At 44.1% G+C, this 22,054-nt stretch overlaps 2 protein-coding genes across 10 annotated transcripts in view; one reads left to right on the forward strand and one right to left on the reverse strand.

The window, feature by feature from the left end:
• The window catches only part of csgalnact1a (chondroitin sulfate N-acetylgalactosaminyltransferase 1a), a 27,506-nt gene extending 12,146 nt beyond the window's left edge, over positions 1-15,360 (forward strand). The window contains exons 3-11 of one of the 4 annotated variants that reach the window (XR_003671528.1): positions 132-348; positions 1,944-2,045; positions 8,383-8,561; positions 9,611-9,705; positions 9,909-9,990; positions 11,269-12,204; positions 12,325-12,500; positions 12,733-12,818; positions 15,307-15,360. Coding sequence is in view for 1 of the 4 variants with exons in the window: in XM_028418651.1 (XP_028274452.1) it covers positions 132-348; positions 1,944-2,045; positions 8,383-8,561; positions 9,611-9,705; positions 9,909-9,990; positions 11,269-11,564 (971 nt within the window). In the remaining 3 variants the exon portion in view is untranslated. Of the gene's footprint in view, positions 1-131; positions 349-1,943; positions 2,046-8,382; positions 8,562-9,610; positions 9,706-9,908; positions 9,991-11,268; positions 12,577-12,732; positions 12,819-15,306 lie in introns of those variants that run through there. The other 3 variants (XR_003671529.1, XR_003671527.1, XM_028418651.1) reach the window with 3 other exon arrangements.
• Positions 14,109-21,990, reverse strand: LOC114444204 (nucleolysin TIA-1-like). Of its 6 annotated transcripts, none has more exons than XM_028418657.1 (12): positions 21,769-21,987; positions 19,651-19,747; positions 19,353-19,451; positions 17,783-17,837; positions 17,617-17,704; positions 17,356-17,431; positions 17,105-17,210; positions 16,897-16,995; positions 16,730-16,814; positions 16,526-16,652; positions 16,261-16,406; positions 14,109-16,074 (listed from the first exon to the last, which is right to left on the reverse strand). In XM_028418657.1, the coding sequence occupies exons 1-12, from the start codon at positions 21,792-21,794 to the stop codon at positions 15,936-15,938; spliced, it is 1,143 nt and encodes a 380-aa protein (XP_028274458.1). In that variant the 5' UTR covers positions 21,795-21,987; the 3' UTR covers positions 14,109-15,935. The 6 variants fall into 6 exon arrangements, with proteins under 6 accessions (XP_028274458.1, XP_028274457.1, XP_028274455.1 ...); XM_028418656.1 differs by having other exon boundaries at positions 16,261-16,409; XM_028418655.1 differs by having other exon boundaries at positions 15,936-16,074; positions 16,261-16,409; positions 16,511-16,652.
• Between the last annotated feature and the right edge of the window lie 64 nt (positions 21,991-22,054).

Raw genomic sequence — 22,054 nt, forward strand, 5'->3', positions numbered from 1 at the left:
AATGGCAGCTTGTCCCTTGAGCGATTGTGCTAAATACACTTCCCATCAGGCTCAAGAAGGAAACATAAGCACCGTCTGTGTATCTAAGTGTGTTTAGTCATCAGTTCATGTATGTGTGTCTCACCTGTCAGGTATCACTCGTACAGAGAGGGACAAAGGGACGCTGTACGAGCTGACCTTCAGAGGAGAGTCGAGCAATGAATTCAGACGGCTGGTTCTCTTCCGCCCCTTTGGACCGCTCATGAAGGTGAAAAACGAGAGGGTGGACACGGCCAACATCCCGATCAACATCATCGTCCCGCTGTCCAGACGCACAGACAAGTTCAAACAGTTCATGCACAACTTTAGGTGAGAACAAACTATGTCTCAAATTCTCTCTACAACTCTACAATCTGACATAAACCCAAGCATCACACTAAATTATTCATGACCATTCTCTTCACCGCACGAAACTAATTCAGGAAAATGTGATACTCAGTGTTGTTCAAACCCATTTTCCCATTTTAATTGGGGATCAAGCAGACGGTGACAAGGAGCGGGGGAGATTAGAGGATATAAAATTAACATCAGAGAGGCTTTTTCTGTTTTCTTTTTCTTTTTTTGAACATGTAATTAACATTTGGAAACAACATATGTTGTGTTATCAGTTAATTTATTTTCTTGCTGGTAGGCATAATCAGAATATGAACAAATCTGGGAGAGAAAAATATGCTCGGTTGCTCAGGTAGTGTGTGCTATGAGACAGAATTATGACAGACTTTTAATAAAAAGGTGTTGGAAAACTCTCTCTGTCTCCTAAAGGGGAGGTCTGAAAGGTGCAAACAAAACGAATAACTGCAGCCATTTTTGCTAAAATCCACATTTATATTGTGTCAAAGCTCATCAGCTAACAGCAAAAGGCGCTTGTTTCAGCTCTGCAGTCCATCACCATCAGTTGAAGAAATGTCCTCCTTAATGTCTGTGATTTATTGTGCTGCCACTGCTGCTTATCACAGCTCTTTTTACATGGTAAATCCTGCTTAGGAGCGGTATTGCAGCCCATTAAAATGCCCCCCCCGGGCAGACCAGCAGTAGTTGATATACAGCATGGCAAGAAGTGTACTTACTTGAAAGACTTGGCGAGTCGCTGAGCAAACACTTTACCCTCATCCATATTAAAAGAGGGAAAACTGTGTGTGTGTGTGTGTGTGTGTGTTTAACGGTGATAACATTGAATAACTCTGTGTTATACGTACTTTATTTGCCGGAACATAACATGCAGGATGTAGAGATAAAATGTGAACTCACACAAACAGACTGCATATCATGCACACTGTGGATAAAATGAAATTCATTTTCTGATTTTATAATAAAAAAATATTTTTTATTAATAATCGCCTCATCAGACCCCCGCTAAAAATCAATTTACTCCAATTCACTCCTAATAATGCAAGCATTTAGAGAGAGCCTTTCATACAGCAGCATCTGTAATGACAGTAAAAATTGTATTACCCATAACTACTCTAGTTACCCATAACTAGTATCCTCTGCACGTATTTCATTTTTAAAGCATCTTGTGCTCATCTACTTGAGTTTTATGTGTGTTTGCTTGTGGGGAAGAACCATGACAAGTGTGTGTGTGTGTCCTGTGGGAGAGATGAATAATCTGCAGCACGTGTGGCACATATCTCCATCAAAGAGCCTCCAGGCAGCTCCACCTGGCCTCTCCTGTTCCTCGCTTGCAGGCTTCATCTGTGTATCAGAATGAAGAGGGGAGAATGAGCTGAGATTTAGAAAACACCTGACTCTGTAGAGGAATGATGACATCATCAGGAATACGAGAATACATCTTCAATAAACCAAGACCCTTGTTTGTAAAGGCCTGCTGCTATTCCTTCCTGCTCAGTTTGAACAAACCCTTTCATCTATAATGTCCCTTCCTTTGTGTGTTTGTGTACATACAGGGAAGTCTGTGTGCGTCAGGACGGCCGGGTCCATCTGACGGTGGTGTATTTTGGGAAGGAGCAGATGAGTGAAGTCCGCAGCACTCTGGAGAACACATCCAGGTGGGTTCAAGCTGTGGCCAACATCAGATCCTTGGATTTTAGAGGCTGAACTCAGAACTCAGAAACCAATTTAAGTAATGAAATCTGCTGCAGCCACATCTCTCTCCTCTTCACTCCTCTTTATAATCTGTCTCCCCTCTCACACAAAAAAAAAAAAACACACACACATCTCCCGGCTCGGCGTCCTGCCACAGCCAGTCATCTGTCCGATGAATAATGGAGCAGTGTGCCACCCATGCCGAGGAGCTGAGCACTACCAGCCAACACAGATAAATTACAAGAGGCCTGTGATCATCCCTGACTCGCGCTGCCCTCTCCAAACACAGACCTCCACACCCACACCTCTATGGAGACGAACGCTGATAGCTGATCCGGGACTCAGATCCTCTTGAGGATCGAGCTACAGATTCCCTGAAGGGGGGTTGCTATGGTGACGCTTGTCGATTTCTCAGTCCCGAAGGTTTTTTTTCGTTCTTTTCTTTTTTTTTTTCTTCTTTTTGTGCGGCCTTTAAACAGTCGGACTATCTCCAGTATCACACAGAGTCTCTTTTGTCTCGTGCGTGTTAAGAAGAAACTGTAAAGATAAAAAGGCAGCGCTCGAGTGACGTGTCTCATAAAGTGTAATCAAGGCAGATTCAGAACCTGTGAATGTAGGAGGAAGGAACAAAAACACATGCAAGACAACTTTATTGATTTGGGTACAGTTGCCGGTTGGGGCTGGACTGAAATCATGATCACTGAAAGCAGGGCGTTGAATAAAGTGCAGGGTCCTGTATTTTTTTTTTTTTTCTCAGAGCGACTGTTCTGCTTTGAACCCTTTCTCTCTCTCTCTCTCTTTTTTGTATTCTCCTCACAGACTAACAATGCGTTCGGTGGGTATGTAGCAGCAGCGTATCTGGGTGAGAATCTGTGCCTGTAATCAACACTGTACTCTGTACTTTTTTTCTTTTATCTAGCTTTTAAAGTGTAGTCCAGTTGAAAGTGGATCATCACTGGGAGATAACTCCCTTTGGTTCCATTATCTGAGAGCCAAGACACGCACACATAGAATACACAACTACAAACTGCATGCATGTGTAGGTGCAACCAAAATTTTGTACAGTTATCTATCGATTTAATGAGATTATTAATGTGTGCGCCTACTAGGCCCCGTTCACACTGGAGAAAGTCAATCCAGCTACAGTAGGATTGAATCCAGATTAAGCTGGATACGTTCAGACCTATTTTCAGATCTGGCTATCGCACATGCGTGTCCACGCTCAGTCCAGTTTAACCCGGCTTGTTTGTTGTCCTCCAAACCAGCAGATGGCTCCTCGTAATATACAGAGTCCGTTGAGGCCACGGTAGGACCACGTGCCCGCATGCGCCATGCGTTTTTTTTTTTTTGTCCCGTGTCGCTCGTCCTTTTGATTTTTTTTGGTTCAAAAAGCAGTTTATTCCTCTGTAGAGTTTACATACGACTTTTGTACATGACCTGTGAACCCGGAAGTATGGCATTGCTAGCTGGATTCACTAGTCGCATTTGCGTTCGGACCTGAGGCAGATGTCAGACAATCAGGCTAGATCCACCTCCGAGAGGTGCATTGAAATCAATCCGGATATATCTAGATACGGCCCGAATTCTGCTCTAGCCGGATAGATTTCCCCAGTGTGAACAGGGTCTTAGTCTCATTGTGCCAAGAGTGGTGATGTGATAGAAGCCCAACACATGAGACTATATCCCAAAGTTAACCCTCTGAACTCCAAAGAGTTTTCAGAGAGAGATGCCACATGGTATCAATATTTAACCATTTAATCTTCTACATCAGCTGTAAAAAACAACCTGAATATAACTGTGCTGAATTCTAGCATGGTTAATTAGATGCATAATATAGTCTGAGATTTACATACAAACATGTAAACATCAAACCTGATTTGAGGATGTGAAGCCTAAAGTGCTGCTATTCAAGATGAAGATCAAATACACACACACACACTCACAGTTTGCAGTGTTGGAGTGTAAACCTCCACAAACTTGGTTAGGTTTGTGTCTGCCCACAAACAACCTCCACTTTTTTGTTTTTTAAGCCACACTGCAGTCGCACCCCCTTCTTTTAGACACCAAATTCCTTTAAGAAGCATTTACATGACTGCCAACAGCCAGTATACAGACACTTGAGTCTAACTTGTCCTTCGTCTCTACCAGTTTTTTAACCCTTATATAGCCCTACAGAGGGTTTGTTGCCGCAGGGCATAATTATTTTGGAACATATCGGAGGCTGAACCAGTTCTGCCAAAACAAAGAGAACAGAAAGCACAGCTCCATAAAAATCAGAGCCTCGGTCTTCACGCTGTCTTCCAGACACCAGGGATGTCGTTTAAAGTAGCTGCTTCTCAGATAGATCACTTACACATCCGCACTTCAAAGTAGCGACCGATTCAAACCATCAGAGGGCATGTACGCTTCTGAGCCTTAACATGCTCATGGATAATGACAACGTGAGATAAAGAGGAGGAGTAACAGATACTGTGGAGAGGAGTGAAGGAGGGAGAAGAATGACACGTCTGTTCTGAGGAGATACCAGTCGATACATATGAATAATTGCTGTGTTTCAAGGCGCACGGGTAAACAGTGAGAGAGGTGTAAAGATAAGACAAGAGGGCCGAGCTAAGTGGGGAGAAAACAATTCCAACGCTGTCAACAAGGATTGCACAGGAAATTGGACAGAAAAAAAAAGGATGAGATCACTCCGTCGCCCCTTCAGCTACAACTTCTTTCACGCCGTCCTCTTGCCGCTGCTTGCCGTTCTTCATGTCATTCAGTTCAGAGACAGGTCCCTGACAGCTCAGAGGAAGTGAGAGAAGATTATGAGTGGATACAGTGATGAGTTTGAAAGCTGTCCAATAATAATTCTGAAGAGACCGGGCGCTAATACAGACCCATTCTGCAAATTACTCTGTGTCATTAACTTGTGTGGCCTGAGGGCTCAACAATGCGAGCGATCACAACGGGTCTACATTTTTTTTTTATAGCTTGCTCTTACCTCTCGCTGCTGATTGCCCAGCTCACTGTGATTCTTCTGCTGCATATTTGTCCACAGAGGATACTCTGGTTCTGTAAGCTGCAGACAGCAGGTGACAGCTAAATGTGAAATATGAGTCATTTCAAATTCATTGGAGGCAGAAAGGTAGAAGACGGCAGTGCCAGTGCTGCATCAGAAAATATTGAGACTAATGAGTAAATGGAAGCAGGGCATAGGCGGACTGGAGCTTATCCCAGCTGTCAATAGGCAGGAGACAGGGTACACTCTGGAACTGGTCTCCTGTCTGTCACAGTGCTACAGCCACTTCAGAACGAGCAGCAACCTCCAGGGCCCTTAGAAACAAAGTGTCAAAAATTGCAGTTCATCCCGCAGCCTCTAGGGGGTGCCTCTAAAAACTAGTCAATCCTTCCTGCTTCCGGCCCTAGATCCACTCTCTTGCTCCATCTCTTTGCCTGTATTCGGAGTTTAGGCAGACTGTGATGCTGCCAACATGGCGACGGTCTGAGCCTCCCACAGAGACTCAGGGACCCTTCCACCCATATGATACAGTGTCAATGGAATCCCTTCAGCAACGCAACAAGCACAGAGAAAACCAATCCAGGCGGTCTGGTGGTGGTTCTATAGAAGCAGTATGGGGTCATCAAAGTCCGTTGGGTTCATCCTTTGGAGACCCTGAATGCTCAGCGCCTCCAACAGCTGGTTCATATTTCCGATTAGACCAAAGAGCCGCGGTGCTATGACTAAAGCAGGCCACCTATCTGGTGTGTCATAAAAATGAAAAGAAGGCCGAGTACTTCCACGCATTAGAAGATTACAGTCACCACAGTATTCAGTATGTTTGCAGTCAGCCTTCCTCCTCCCCCCTGAACTGACTGAGCAGAACTAACAGGATCAGACCTGCTGCTGAGACACAACAGCATCGTTCTCCCTCTGACACAATTTCAACAATTTAGCTGCTCACTATAGGTACCAACCATCACGCCTACAGTCAACAAATGGACTATTTTAGGCCGTGTATGGGGGCCTGACGCCTGTGGGTGAAGAGCTGGATATAAATACGGATTTTAGAAAACAAGGAGATTAGGTGGACTTTTCCACTTGATGCACAACACCAACGCCTGGGTTCATATTTATGGACACACAAACACACCTAACTTGCATTTATCAGAGGTAAATATGATGTTATTCTGTAGAAATTAGTTATATGATACAAAATCAGGAACAAAAATGACTGCATGTCTCAGGAAGAGGTTAGCATAGCTTAGCATAAAAACTGGTTGCTTGCTACTTAAAAAAAGACTATAAGAGGCTAAATAAATAAAGATTGTTTAGCTTTTCTGTGTTAATTTCAAAAAACACCTGAACCTGGAAGAAATTAGACATTTGTATTAATCACTCCGTTTAGCTTAGCTTAGCTTAGCTTAGCTTAGCTTGGCTCTATGAAGAAACAAATGACCAAAAACGGCCTGAAATATTATAAAAGTCATTTGTTTCATTAAAAATAAACCAGTGCAGTGATAATTAATGAGCCATTATAGGATCTTTTCTAGTCTTTCTGCTAAACTAAGCTAACCAGCTGCTTCGAATTACACGCATGGTATCAGTCCTCTCATTCTAATGAGCATATCCACATAATAAACTATACATTCATTTAAAAGAGAAAGCAGGAATAAACATACGTGGCCTTGTTTACTCACTGAGACGCTGCTTATGTGTTACAGTTACAGTTTTCTCCACCTAATGGGCTTCTTCCTGCAGCCCCATTACAGTGCAATGGACACATAGCTGTACGTAGCCGGGCTTAACACTGTTAAAGAGAAACAGCCATTGTTCTTTGCCATCTGTGGACAGTTTAGTGCCAGCAGGTGGGTCTTCAGTGAAACAGACTGTTTGGATTCATAACCAGCAGACAGACTTGGAGACTGTGAATAACACACACACACACACACACACATGGACAGGTCATGTTTTTATTGGCCCACTGGAGGCTTGTAGTTCTGATTCAGACAAATAAGATGCTCGGTGTTGTGTTTATGTTTCTCAGGATTTCATTGTGTCCTATTTATAGGAGGGGCCTTTTAGACACGCACACATGAATCAAAGCTGCAAGCAGCGTCACAGGGCCGTCGCACGCGACTACTACTTCACATCACTGTGCACTTTATGTATGTTTAAGAGAGCGGGGGACTCTGATCATACATGTGAAGTTTGGGGCAGATCAGAGCCCCAAAATGCATTTCAAAGGTATTACAGTGTGGCAGGGGGTGTGGCTTCAAAGTTTGGCGATTTCACACAAAACAGGAAGTTGCTATAACTTCTGTGTTCACTGTCTGATCTGTCCCAAACTTCACATGTATGATCAGAGTCCCCCGCTATTACCTGTTGTATCATGAGTAGACACAGGGTTCTTCAGATCAACTGGATGAAGTATGTCGGGCACGAAAGGTTTTGTAGGAGGGTGCAAAATTGCCAGAGATTTTGACCAGAAAAATTCAAAATGGCGGACTTCCTGTTGGGTCTGGAGGGGGGGTCCAAGAGACTTTTTTGTGCGTCTTGAGGTGATACACCTGTGTACTGATAATCCTACGTCAAACCAGTCACAGGGGCTACGCGTTAGAGGGCGCTGTGGAGCCATTTTTCAACTCCTAATAATCACAAGGGTTCCACCAGGGCTCCGGATAATATGATTCACGGTCTGGTCCTCCTCTGGTTTCCTCCTGTCTACCTGCCGCCTGGCTGCTGGTTTCCATGTGTCGTGTTTACCAGAAACCTCATGAACGGAGGAGGATCCTGTTTGTTCTGTTTCGGACGGAGACGTGTGTGAACCGTTTTTTCCCTCGACCTGTGTGAGAATCCCTGTGCACGAGTCGCGGTCTGTGTGCGCTCATGCACAAGGATAGAATTAGTCAGCAGTAGTTGTGAATTGTTCTGGCCGCAGCTGTGTACATCTGGATCCAGCTGTTTCCCCTTTAATTGCACCAAAAACATCAGTGATGGAGGGAGCTTTAATCTTTCATTTTAAATCAAAATGATGTGAACATTTAGAAGAATATTTGTATGGCTATAATTTTTAATCTTAATTATTTAAGCTGAGGATTAGAATTAATGAGTAGGTTTAAGATGTACAGGAGCCAGATTTATATTATTTAGTGCTGCATATTCCCAAACTGTTTAACAGTTAAATTGCCAGAAATGTTTAAATATAAATGCAAATTAACAAGTGCAAGTTCAGCCAGAGAAATGAATCAGCTCGGTTTATCCTATATAAAGTCTGCGTTTACATACACATGGATCAATTCTTTGTGTGCCTGCAGGGAGGCAAACTTCAGGAACTACACTCTGCTGCAGCTGGATGAGGAGTTCTCTCGTGGCCGCGGGCTGGACGTCGGCGCCCGAGCCTGGAAGGGAGGCAACGTGCTGCTGTTCTTCTGTGACGTGGACATCTACTTCACTGCGGACTTCCTCAACACCTGCCGACTCAACACGCAACCCGGTGAGACACAAACACCGAAACCCTTTCAAAATAAATCAGGATTTGAAACTTATTTACACACACGTGTATAAATCTAAATTATAATAGATGTTCAAGTGTAATCTGATGCTGAAGTCTGGAAAAATTACATAAAGGGCTTGTTTAGAGCGGGGCCACGTCTGTCGGGTGATTTAGACTCCGTTCAGATCGGGGAAAGTCGATCTGGTTTGAATCTGGTTTGCTTTTAAGATACATTCAGACCTATTTTCAAATCAGCTTTATCACGTATCCACGCTCAATCCGGCTCAGTCTGACTCAATCCGGCGTCTTGCTGTCCTCCAAACTGCCAGGTGTTGCATCAGACAGGGTGCATCATGTGGTTTCTTTTGTTTCATTTGTTCTTTCGGAGTCCTCCGTGGTCCAGAATGCAGTTCATTCCTTTGTAGCCATGTTGAAAATAGATTCCAGGCAAAGGGTTTTGTACGCGATCCAGATACTGTCCCCGTGAAGTATGACGGCGCTAGCCGAGTTCGCTAGCGCTTTCAAACTGTAGGCAGATTTCAGCAAATCCAGCTCAACCCACCTTGGCCCCGTTCACACTGGAGAAAGTCAATCCAGCTAGAGTAGGATTGAGCCCAGACAGCCTTAGCTGGATGCGTTCAGACCTATTTTCAAATCTGGCTAGCACTCAATCCGGCTTCATCCAGCGTGTTTACTGTCCTCCAAACCACTAGGGGGCGCCTCGTAATATACAGAGTCCGTTCACCTCTCGTCGGTGGATCTAGCCGGATTGAAATCAAACTGGATACTGCCGGATTCGAGGTGTTCACACTCAGAAAAAAAACATCTGGATAGGCCCGAATCCCGCTTTAGCCAGATTTTGTTCCCCAGTGTGAACAGTGGTGAACCTAGCCAGATTGAAACCAATTTGCGTTGGAGTGGAATTATTAGACAAGTCTGAACAGGGTCTTAGAACCTGAGATGTTCCTGATCATAGATGTGACTAAGTCTAAGTATGTATTTCCAGATTGAATGATAACACACGTCGTTGCTCTGCCTCCTCCGCTCAGGTAAAAAGGTGTTCTACCCAGTGCTGTTCAGCCAGTACAACCCTACTCTCATCTACGGAAGCCCTGAGCACATCCCACCTGTGGAGCAGCAGCTGGTAACACACAAACTTATTAAATCCATCTTTGCCTTTTATTCCCAACCCTGTCGAGCCACTTGTGGAAAATACCGCGCTCAGTGTGGGCGCTACATTGCTGAGAGGTTCAGAAATATTTCTCCTCTCCAGCTGCTAAAAGTCTACAAACGTATCCCTGTGTGTGTGTGTGTGTTGAAATGAGAATGTTCTCCTCCTCTCTGTAGGTGATCAAGAAAGATACGGGCTTCTGGAGGGATTTCGGTTTTGGCATGACCTGCCAGTACAGGTCCGACTTCATCAACATCGGTAAACTGTCACAGAAACGTTCACCACAGTGATAGCCATCTTATCAGTGCAGGAATTCCACAGCGGTTACTCTTGGGGGTTGATTATGAGTGTTACATAACTTCCTGAATGGCTGCAGAAAAATGCACAGTGCTATGCTAATGGGGCCACGGCTTAATGGACATGAAAAACATGAGAACACAAATGAGTCCGTATTGCATTACTTTTCTTAACAGGGAGGGAATTTTATGATATCACTCTGCATGGAGCAGCTCTGAGCGGCACCAGGCATTAGCATATCTCATCGCCCCGCTCCGTCTGTATATTAGACGAGGAGTATTGGCTCTTTGGGCAGATTTACATCAACTCAGTTTCCCTCCAAAGTGGAATCATTTAGAGGCTCCAGTTGAACTCAGAGTGTTTTATTGTTTAGGACTGAAACACACACACACAGCATGCAAATATTCTCACTTGACTGTGCCACAGTGAAACACACCCAGAGCAGCAAGAGGGCCACACGTCCGCTTTCAAAGGAGTAGTTTGAGACATATGTAAAAATGTTGACCTCTTGATTGTCAGAGCTCCAGCCAGCACACATTATTAGCTTAGCTTAGCTTAGCTACATGGATCAGGGTACATCAGCTAGCCTAGCATTGTCAAAAGCTGACAGAAGCCATTATACTCAGAGAGGCGACTTGAAGTGCAAAAAAAAGCTGCAAATATCCAACTTTACAGCATAAAAAGACCATGTTTACAGCCTGCTACATGCATGAGGACAGCTGTAAGTGACCGGTGGCTGCAGTCCAAGGTGCTAGCTTAAAGACGCTCCACATCTTTCAGGTAGACAAAGCTTCAGTTTTACTGTGCAAATGTAAGAGTGGTAACAATCCGTGTTTTCACCCCCTCAAGAGAAAGATTATGTGTATCGTTAAAATGTTAAATTACACCTGAAATATGTTTTTTACAAACAAAAAAAACATTCTGATGCTCTGCCCAGATGTCTTAAAGAAGGAAAGCCGGCAGCTTAATCAAAATAAAACTGCAGAAGGACACAGAACAGAACAGGCTAACACATGCCTCACTGGTTTGTAGTACACAGTATCAGCCCTTACTGTCCTTCTCAAGAAAAACCAAACCAGGCAGTGATTGTGATCACACGCTGCAGCCTCTAATCAGGCCTCATGATCAGCAGCCTTCAGGACGAAGTGAGCAGAAATGGCTTTGAAAATTGTTTGTGTACAAACATCATTTAAATGTTCAGTTTAACATGTTCAGTTGCCCTGGTTTCGCTCTTCTTAGGAGGTTTCGACATCGACATCAAAGGCTGGGGAGGCGAGGACGTCCACCTCTACAGGAAGTACCTCCACAGCAACCTCCTGGTGGTGCGAGCCCCGTCACGAGGCCTGTTCCACCTGTGGCACACCAAGCACTGCGCCGACGAGCTCCCACCGGACCAGTACCGCATGTGCATGCAGTCCAAGGCCATGAACGAGGCCTCGCACGGCCAGCTGGGGATGCTCTTCTTCAGGCAGGAGATCGAGGCTCACCTGCGTAAACAGAAGCAACAGCAAAACTCAAACAGCAAGAAGACATGAAGACTCGGCGCTGAGGGAGTTAACACACACACACACACACACAACAAAGCAGATGAGCCGAACTTTATGTTCATGAGGTTCCAGGCGTTTGATGCAAGGTGGAGGTTAGCTTAGCTTAGCTTGTCAGAAAGACTGGAAACAAGGCTCAGATGAGTCCAAACCTGACAGCCTGTGGGGTCAGGACCATTGGTCACAGTCTTTAAGCTAAGCTAATCTTAACCTAGCACTGTTACAGAAGTGGTGTCAGCTAAAATATGAAGACGTTTTTTTGAACGGCACGAAGAAGAAGTGGAATTGAACTCTGTCTCTGAACCGTGTGCCTTCTGTGAATAAGTCTTAATCACTGTCTCTCTCTGATGGCCAGTAAGAACTGAACCTCTCTACAGGTTTTACATGTAGACAACCAGAGCCATCTGGTGGACTGAACATGAACAGCATGTTGTCAGTGAAGGACAGGGACGGCTGTGTAAAGCTGTGTTTTCATGTAAGTTATTGATCATTAACCTTCTCTTTTGTGTTTATTTGTCTTTTTGTACCTTTTTATTCGATGCATTCCAGCTGCAGCTGTTGCCTGGACAGTATTATCTGTTTTATTCTTTACAATGAAGTCAGAGGTCGTGGAGTGACGGATGAAAACATGGTGAACATGAACGTGAAATTATCTTAATATAATAATATAATTTAAAATTATGGACACTGACAATGGCTTTGCAAGTCAGATTGACATTGTTTTTTTTGTATTTAATCTTTGGTGCAATAGATTTTTTTTTAAGTGTGCAGGCACGATGAGTAAAGATGCTCTAAGCAGCCATCTTGATGCGTTCTGTCCCCCAGCACTTCAGGAAGTCAAAACAAATGTTCTTGTTGGATGAAAGACAATCTGAAAAAGAGGCACTTTGACGTGTTGAAGCATTCCTTCAAACATCCCATGACTTTGTAAGAGTTTTTTTTTTTTACTTCATGTAAATAAGTTCAATAAACATATCTTGGCATTTATGTTTCTGTCTACTCCTCCCCCTCTGTCCTCCTTCCTGCTGGACATCTGTAACACTCTCACACACTGTTGTTGGGGTGATCCACGTTGGCGGTGTGTTGGTGGGCTCAGAATAAAATATTTCAAGTGAAACTTTTTGTTAGAATTTCCTATTAAAGCTTCTTTGTGCTTCAGCAATAGGTTTGAGTGGCTGCAGTTCCACAGAACAAACACTGGGCGGCAGTATTCGGATTGAACTTCTCACCACTGGGGGCTGCAAGGTAACACACACACACACTTTCTACAGTTTGTTCCTGAACCCTCCAGGACAGCACTTCAAGGTGCCAAAAACTGAATACATGCTATAATTTAACTGCCATGTGTCATGTTGTCAATAGAAATGTTGTTAAAGGGCCAGTACACCCTTTAAAGTGTTGATTGTTTTCCAGCCCAAAAAAACATGACTGCCCATAGTGTGCTCCTAAGGTTAGCTCTGTCCCCACATTCTTGGTTTTCAAATATAAGAAATTAAATTCAACCAACCCCTTTATACCCATGAAGACCTCTTTAAAAGGTCAATAAACCTCAAAGTTGTTGTTTTCTGTGGCCCCTACAGTGAGCCCAGGGGCTAATTTCTGCCTCAGAGTTACTTGAAGTCATTCTTGTCTGTTATATTTGACAGATTATAATCCAACCAGCCCATCAATAAACCTCAAAATTGGCTGGCTGGATTATAATCTGTTATATAATCCCACAGCGCTGTGGTCCTCCGTGGCTTTCTTGATTGCCGAATGCAGGTGCTGTGAGACGGCTGTCTGTCTGACTCAGGTAACCTTTGACCCTGCAGCAACCCGGGCTGGCCTGGGTGAGCAGCACTGTGGCACCATCCCCGATTGCTATGGCGGTACCAGAAGGTACACGCACAACAAAACCCCAATGATAATGTTGCGTTATGGAATAACTTATCGAGCACGTATTAAAAAGATTTTTGGTAAATTACATTTAATTAAATCCTTGATTTGTCATTAGCTTCATGTTAAGCAAAAATACGCCTGATACCTAAGATTAGCATGTTAGCTTTGTAGCTCTTTGCTAAAAAATTCAGTCAAATATTAAATAACTACAAATTACAAGGCTGCAATTTATAAATTGATTAGTTAGTTCATTATTTTACTTAAACTGATGAATTATTTGAAACTAAATTGGTCTGTGGTTTGTCTGACTTAATTAAACAAAACTCCATTAATATATAAGACATTAGAGCAACTGGGCTGAGATAATCCTCCTTTTTTATTGTAAAACATTAATTTAAAGGTTTGATTCTCCATCAGCTAACATAGCATGTTATAGTTTCCTCATTGATCCTGAGCCGTAGCATCTGTTGTGTGTCTGTGTGGCCATTTTTAAAAACCTTTTCTCCACACAGGACTTCTTTAATAACTACAATAAACTCTACATAAAGCACAGCTAATCCAAAGGTAATCCAGTCTGTCTCAGAGCGTGTTCAGAGCATCCTCTCTTCTGCCACCTGGTTCCAGAGACGAGAGTGTAAACAGTGTAAATGTGAGCTGTTTTAAGCATCAGCATTTTAATGGGACAAAGCAAAAACACGTTACTGAAGCATCAACAGAACTTCCCTCACCCAAACATGGGCTGAAAACATTCTTTAGGCACCGCCTACTCTCAGATGAATCCTTTTTTTTTTTGGTTAAATTAAAAGAAACTCACTGATAAGGCAACACAATGGATTTCTTATAACAATACTAAACTGATGGTGGCCACAGTGCAAAAAAAAAAAGAAAATCTGATCCTAACAAGGTTCCATAATCTATAAAAGCAATGTTTCTTTAAAGTAGGTCTAAAACAGAATAACTTAAATTACGGATCAATCTAAAGGCTCCTGCATTGCATAGCAACGCCGCACGTTCAACTGGAAGAATGAAAAGCTGCACTGTCTCTACTGTACACGGACCAGCACTGGGCGGGGACGCTACCGTCAAACAGCTGTCTCTGGAAATCCAACCAGGAGCGAGCGCGCTTCCTCAACACGTCGTCTTTATACAGATTCAGCACAATTCAACAGACCGTTTGGTTATGTACATAGACTTCCAAATGAAATCACAAAGAAAGTGGAATGCAAAAAAACATTTAAAAAAAAAAAAACAAAGCCTAGTATTTCAAATTCTGTGAAAAGATTAAGTAATTGTGCAATATTTGTCTGCCTATAAGTAAGATAAGAGTGGCAGTAATCCCTGCAACTGGTTTGAGATATTCTAATTTTAAAAATAAACTTGACAGTCACGTAGTATTTCATAAACAAAAGGTCTCGTGTCACATGATTTTGATGGTTGTCTTTTCAACATTTCTTTATAAGACAGTCCCGAAAAAACAAATGAAACACAAAAAGGCAAAAGCTCTTTTTACAACATCAGCATTTTAAACAAAAAAGAAAGAAAATGACACTTTGTCTATTATATCTGTAGCAAAAACAAAAAAAAAAAGATGATGGCGTAGTCCTTTCTGTTTCAGAGGGGGTGGGGGGGGGGGGATGACCTGGACATTGTCTTGTGTGTAAAAGCATCAGTTCATGCACACACGTAAGCACACACACACTTCAGACGGGGCCTCTCTCTCTCTCTCTCCCCGTCTGCTCAGTCCGGTCTGGGAGATGAAGTGAAGGAGCTCTGTAATTTACTTTTGTTGTTGTTGTTGTTTTCCCCCTCAATCTGCCGACTTCTCCTACTCAGTGATTTCCTACGTTTTTCACAGAATGACCTGACAACACCCTGAGAACTTGCTCGTGAACCGGTGGACAGACCGACGGTAAGATCAACAGGCTCCGGCTGAGACGACATAAAAACCCTCTTGTGGCTGCCCTGTGAATACTGTGAACTACCGAGTGCTTTCTGTGGCAAAGTTCGTCGCCTGCTTCCCTGTTCCGATTGTTAAATATTGGTATAAAATCCTGCCCTTGCTCTTTGGCTCTCAGAGGAGGAGGAGGAGGAGGAGGGGGCTGAAAAACAGATGCTGCTGTTTGATACATATTTAACTTGTTCCTTTTAAACTGTGCGAGAAATATCTCCACACGATTAAATTTATATTTGGCCGGTATTACACCATAGAGAATAAAATGGGCCCAGGAATGCAAGGTGCATTAGCATGTAGCTTTAACAGTGTCAGAGTGTGGGTAGTTATCTTTACACTTGCAGGTTTGGGCAGTGGGGTGAGGTTTCGGGCTGGTAAGGTCGATTAAAAAGAAATGGCGTACCAGCTTCACTAACGGAGTAATTTTGTGAGGTGACAAGACAGAGCACATCTAATGCACTCCTTCCCCAGCAAAGTGTCATCCTTTGCGGCCTCGGAGGCTTTAGAGAGAGGGGGCTACTGCGACCTGGCGATCAGTGGGTGTGGTAGCCGGCGGTGCTCATGCCGGCCTGGTTGGTTAGCACCGTCCCGTTGACTCCCTGCCCGGCTTCCACCATGCCTCCGTTGCTCATGGCGCTCACGCCTGTCCATCCAGCTCCAGCGTGCAAATGACTGCGACGGAAAGGGAAACAGAAAAACACAGACGATGCACGTTAAAGCTGTTCACAGCTCCCGCTGCAGGGCGGCGAGCGGCACCGACACGCGTCCTGGCTGCTGAACACAGATGATGTAACTTGGCTGACATGGAAACATGATTTGCAAGTCTGATGAGCAAAACGTTTTCTGGTTTGGACTCACTTGTAGCCCTGCTGATCCCAGGTCTGTCCGTAGACGCCGTAGCTCGGCACTTGCCATCCGTTGGGCACGTACTGGCCGATCTGCTGCGTGTTACCGTACCACTGGCCCCACTGACTGTAGGGCTGCGCTGCGAAGCTCACCGTGTTCTGCTGATGATACAGAGCAACGTTTCAGAGGAGGCAGAAAAGTCAGGCTTCAGTCACATCAGCTCACCGCGTGGACACGCCCACGCTGACCCCCCGGTTCCTACCTGTGCCATCTGTACCTGCTGTATGGGGCTCTGGACCATGTCTGTAGTTTCTTTGCCCCAGTAACACTTGACAACATAGCCCTCTATGGAGGTGCCATTGACGGAGACGATAGCATGAGCGGCCGCCTCGTGAGAGTTGAACCTGCACACGGATAAAAACATGAACTCATCCTGCATGGAGACGGCAGCTTCATCCAACAGGTCGATCAAGAAGTTTACCTCACAAAGGAGTAGCCCTTTTCTGGGAAAACTCGGATTTCCATTATTTGGCCGAAAGGTGAGAAGGTCTGTCTCATAATTTGCTCTAAGAAGAAGAAGAAATGCTGTTATAACCCTTTGGTGTGTGTGTGTGTGTGGGCGGAGCTCCAGGAGCAGCTGCGACTCACCTGTGAGGCCTGTTGTGACTCCTCCGCAGTAGACGGTGCAGTTGCTGGGACTGGACTGGCTCACCACCTCATCGAAAGACAGCTGCTTGGTATTGGAGCCTGCAAGGACAATAAACGCTCATCTTAACCTTCAACATCCCACCCACAGTGTTCACCGAGGGACAAAGTAGTGTGCGTGACGACGGTGCATCGTCCCTATGAAACGTACTTTCATTGGATGTTTTGGGTGCAGGCTTCCTCGTGGCCCAGTTGGTCCTGATCTGCCTTCCTCCCAACCACTGACCTCCCATCTGCTGAATTGCGTTCTCTGCATCCTGGTTACAAAAAAACAAAAAACAAACACACTTTGAGTCAACAAAGCAAAACATACATGTTGTCAGACCCTGGAATGGAGCGAGTCAACAGTCAGAACCTGCCAACGGGCCCTCTAACACACGACCGCCGCCGCCGCACACTTACCCATTTGTTGAAGAAGGAGACAAAGCCATAGCCTTTAGATTTACCTGTGGCCATGTCTTTCACCACGCGACAATCCCTGCAGACACACAACACATGCACAGCTTTAACAACCCTCCATTTTGACACAATCCCACTAAATGTGTATCCTTCCACTGAAAATAGTCCGTTTTATATTGTGTTTTTTAAAAAGACTCTGAGACGGATTAATGCTCGGTTTTTGTTTTGATTTCACACAAATTACAAATTCTAAAAAACACTTACGATATTTTCCCAAATGGAGCAAACGCTGCTTTTATGTCATCTGTGGTGATTTCAGGACTTAGATCTCCAACAAAGACGTGGAAGTGACCTAAAACAAAACAAAAACACTTGATATTCCCCTTTTCTTGGCAGAGATGTGAGCATGTAAACAGGAGACTCCACTTACTGCTTGTGTCTTTCTTTTGGCTGGTTGGCGTCGTCGCCCAGTTGACTTTGACCTCCTGCAAGAAAGACAGATGTGGGAAAACGAGGAAGAGGAGGAAGGTGAGACGTGCAGCTCAGTTGGGGACGAGAAGAAGGTTTGTTTTTCTTTGATTTGAGGCTCTCTCTCTCTCTCTCACACACACACACACCACTTTTACTTTCTGTGATTGAGACATTTCTTTCTCTGTATGCCACATTTGGGTTCAACATAAACTGATTTAACCATTCGTATCATCTAATTTTACAAACCTTTGCATTAACTAAACACACAGTAAAATACAGTGGAGTATGTAAAAGGGATATCACCTTCATAATCAGGAACATTTCACTCTCAGTCTAGTAAAAATTTGGAGCAAAACTGAAGGAAGTAAGGTCCAAATAACAAGGGACTTACAAACAAGTGATTTTTACGAACTTGTTATACTCCTCAAACGGTCCTTCAATACCTGTTGAGGATAAAATATTTTCAACTGAATGTATTTTTCTGGAAGTTGCTCTTATGTGGATTCTATGAGGAAATAACTTTGCAAAAGAACACACAGCAGTAAAGATGTGAGGGGGGGGACAGAAGAGCAGCGGTTACATGGTTACACAGCAGGGCCACGGTAAAGTAATTCATACACAGATGGAAAGTCGTCAGTAAATACACACACACAGCATGGAGGCATGAAGGGACAATAAAAACCCCAAAAAGCACCGACGCAGCACGATTCACAGAGTTATCGACGTATCTGTAATAAACTGTAAACACACACTGGTGGAATCTGTAAACACTAAAAATATTTATCATTATAGCCTTCTTAAGGAAGAACACCCAAACACACACCTTCTATAGCATCACTGATGCTCTTTGATTACTCCTCTACACAATGGGTTAAATGCCAACAGTAGCCCTACAGCCGTAGTGGACGTGTGGCGTACAGATAATGTAAACTGTCAGATCTGGAACTCACACAAATCCACCTTTCGATGCTTTCACCTCTCTGGTACTGACTGAGTTATGACTGTGGCTTCTCTGCTGTGATTCACGCCTCCGATTAGGTCAAGTTGGTTCATCCAGATCGATTTTCATCTTCTATGACTGCAAGGACATAGCTCTTCTATTTTCTGACTGCAGGTCTAAAGCGGAGTGAATTCTGATGCCTTCAGCAGGTTTGTTTAAATACAACTTTAAATGTGAATTAACTCATGTTCATCTACCACAGTCGAGCAGAAAAAGTACCAAAACTGTGTTTATACCACAAAACAACCGAAGCAGGAAACAACTGTGGAGCATACAGACGTTAGGTTTTTAGGATTCTAACGCAGCAGTAAGACGTCACAGTTCGGCTTCTGGTGTTTCCACAGACCGTGCTCAGAGGGATGATGTGTGCAGAGGGGAATAAAACAAATTAACTGAAGTGGAGCAGGGACGGGGGCGGTCAGATAAGGTTTAACCACCAGACACACGTTTCTCCAGCCGCTTCGTTTCAAACCTGCCCACCACCCAGCTCTGCCCCAAGGGGACGCACCCAGGAGATATGATAGCTTACCTTACCCAGTATTTTCCGACCATTCATGGCTGCGATTGTGGCAGTGGCATGTCTATGCTCATAGAACTCCACAAAGCAGTACGGGTCATGACCTGCTGTCTGGAGTCAACAGGAAAGACAGGTATTAACCCTTTGTAGGTATAATGACAGGATCATTTAGCATAAAAACTGGAAAGACAGCAGTGGATCAACATGATCATGCAATAATAATAATAAGCAGGAAGTAGTTCTATGAAAATGAACATTGTTTATGTGCATGTTTTCTGTAGCAGCTGAGACGTGTGGAAAAAAAACTCACATCTACTATCATTTTACAGCTTTTGCAGGGTCCGATCTGGCCGAACAGCTCCAGGATGAGGGCCTCCGTCACGTCCCGGGACAGATTCCCCACATACCTACAAGCACAACACACAAACAACAGGTAGTATCACTGTTGTGATCACGTATCACGCATGGCAACAGTACCGTGTGTGTGGGGGGGTATGGTATGCTTTCCCTCCAATTATCAGTCTACACATACACATCATACCAAATCTGTAACCTGTAAAAACAGGTAGAGGACGTCTCAGGACAAAAAAAGAGGGTCAAATTCCAAGAGGTGCATATTATATATAAGGAAACACAACAGTTCTGTCCTCGGTTGCTAGTATTTGCTGGTAATATTTGTCATTTTACACCAAAACAAATGATCAATTGCAACAATTTTTGTGGCAATTTAGGCTGTTTATATGTAAAAGAACATAAAGCCCACATAGATGTATGTAGACAATGAAGTCTGCAGACTGTTGATGCCAAAGAATTCAGACTGTTGATGCCAGATGATTCTGTAATTATAGCAGTTAATGCTCAGCCAAACATAGACTGTAGCCGGGGACGAGCAGCATTATTAAAATATCAGCTACTGACCTTGCTTTGCCTCACTGCCGGCTTTAAATAGAACTAATCTCACCCAGGAAATAAAAACAACACGAATCTTTTTTCACATTTCGCGTAGTTAACCAGACACATTTCTGGCCTTACAACTAGCTTTTTTTTTTTTTTAAAGGCCTGTGAAATGATGATTCCATCATCATCGAGCATGATGCTGGCACACAGAAGCCCACTGAACAGCCCGGCGTTTATACGTCCCTCGGCTCATCGTAAAGCTGGATCCATACTCCGCGAGACAAAGACATTTTTCCCCCCTGCAGACGTTACGCCCACAAAATGACGTCATTTTTTGTCTCTGACCGCCCGCTGATCCGCACTTTTGTGCACAGGGTCCGGGCCGAACTTTGTCTTTCAAGGCTGTGCGGCAACCATGCTGTGATTGGTCGGAATTTATTGTGGGCGTGATGAAAGTGGAGAAGCGCAAGAGCCTCTCCAGGTATGTGTAAACAGCACTGATTCAACAGATTTAGATAAGACCATACTGGTTTGCATGATGAGCAATAAAAGAAAGAAAGAAAGGCAAGTCAGGGTGATTTGTCACCAATAACTCCAGACAGCCGTTCACACATACCAGATGGTGACTGTTATTACCATTCTATATACTCCTACATACCCGGGCATAACAGGCTCGTTAACAATGTCTGTATATCTTTGCTATTGTTACTTTTAATGTCGCATCTTCACAGCTCATCACCGGACAGTTTGAAGTATCGCAGGCACATTGGAACACAGTAGATGTGCAAATGTGGTCATAAAGGCACAAACACTGAATCTTTGCTATTGTTACTTTTAATGTCGCATTTTCACAACTCATCGCCGGACATCTCACGCTGTTGCAGGCACCCTCTCTGTGTAATGCCCTCTTGCCATGGCACAAGTCCTTGTGGTGTGTTAAAAAACTCAGTAAAGTCTTTCCTTATAGTTTAGTGGGCGGGCCGTATGAGGAGTTCTGCACACACGCGTCTCGCGGAGTATGGTACCTCAGTGCGGAAAAGACCTTTTTTTGTATCTCTTACCACCCGTGGAGCGCGTTCTCCGCTCTTTGTCTCGCGGAGTATGGATCCAGCTTAAGGCTCCTCCACGGTGTCCGTCTGCTTCCGATACATCCAGCAAATCTCTGCATATACCCGCTTCATACGGCACAAACAAAACATATCTGATCTGTGGAAAATCCCACTGTTAGTCTTTCTTACGCGACTAATGTGAAGCGATGCGTTAATTTGAGATTTTTCTGGAATTAGCCAGCTAGCTAGCTAGCATAACCCTCTGTGTCGAATTTACCAAATATATGACTTGATGGCCGTGTTTTTAGTTTTATTAAGAAAATACAAATACATTGATTTGTGTGTATTCTATAAGTGAGTTAAAGGCCTGGAAAGAAAAGGACCGTTCTGTGACTGGAGTCCGCTCAGAGTAAACTGCCGCTGAACATTACGTGACGAGCGCAAGCGGTTAAGCTAACGCAGACACACACACACACACTTACAAGGTTTTGGGCTGGTCATCGTCCATTCTGTTCCACTTGCTGGCCGAAAACAAGTCGCAACCCCTGAGAGCAAATCCACGACTGTCGCGGGCAGCTGCCGGTAACCCTGTCAAGTTATTTTAATGCAAAGAGTGAACAGCTTTTAACCACCGCTGCTAGCTCCACAGTGAACAATGGGCAGCCGACAAAGATGGCGGAGGGGACCGGGGCCGACTCCTAACAGACATGCGCAGTGGTTCAACCAACAGCAACTTCTAGGCAGATTACAAAATAAAAGCATGTGGAA

Source organism: Parambassis ranga, chromosome 12 (assembly GCF_900634625.1).
Source record: "Parambassis ranga chromosome 12, fParRan2.1, whole genome shotgun sequence".
Classification (NCBI taxonomy): Eukaryota; Metazoa; Chordata; class Actinopteri; family Ambassidae; genus Parambassis; species Parambassis ranga.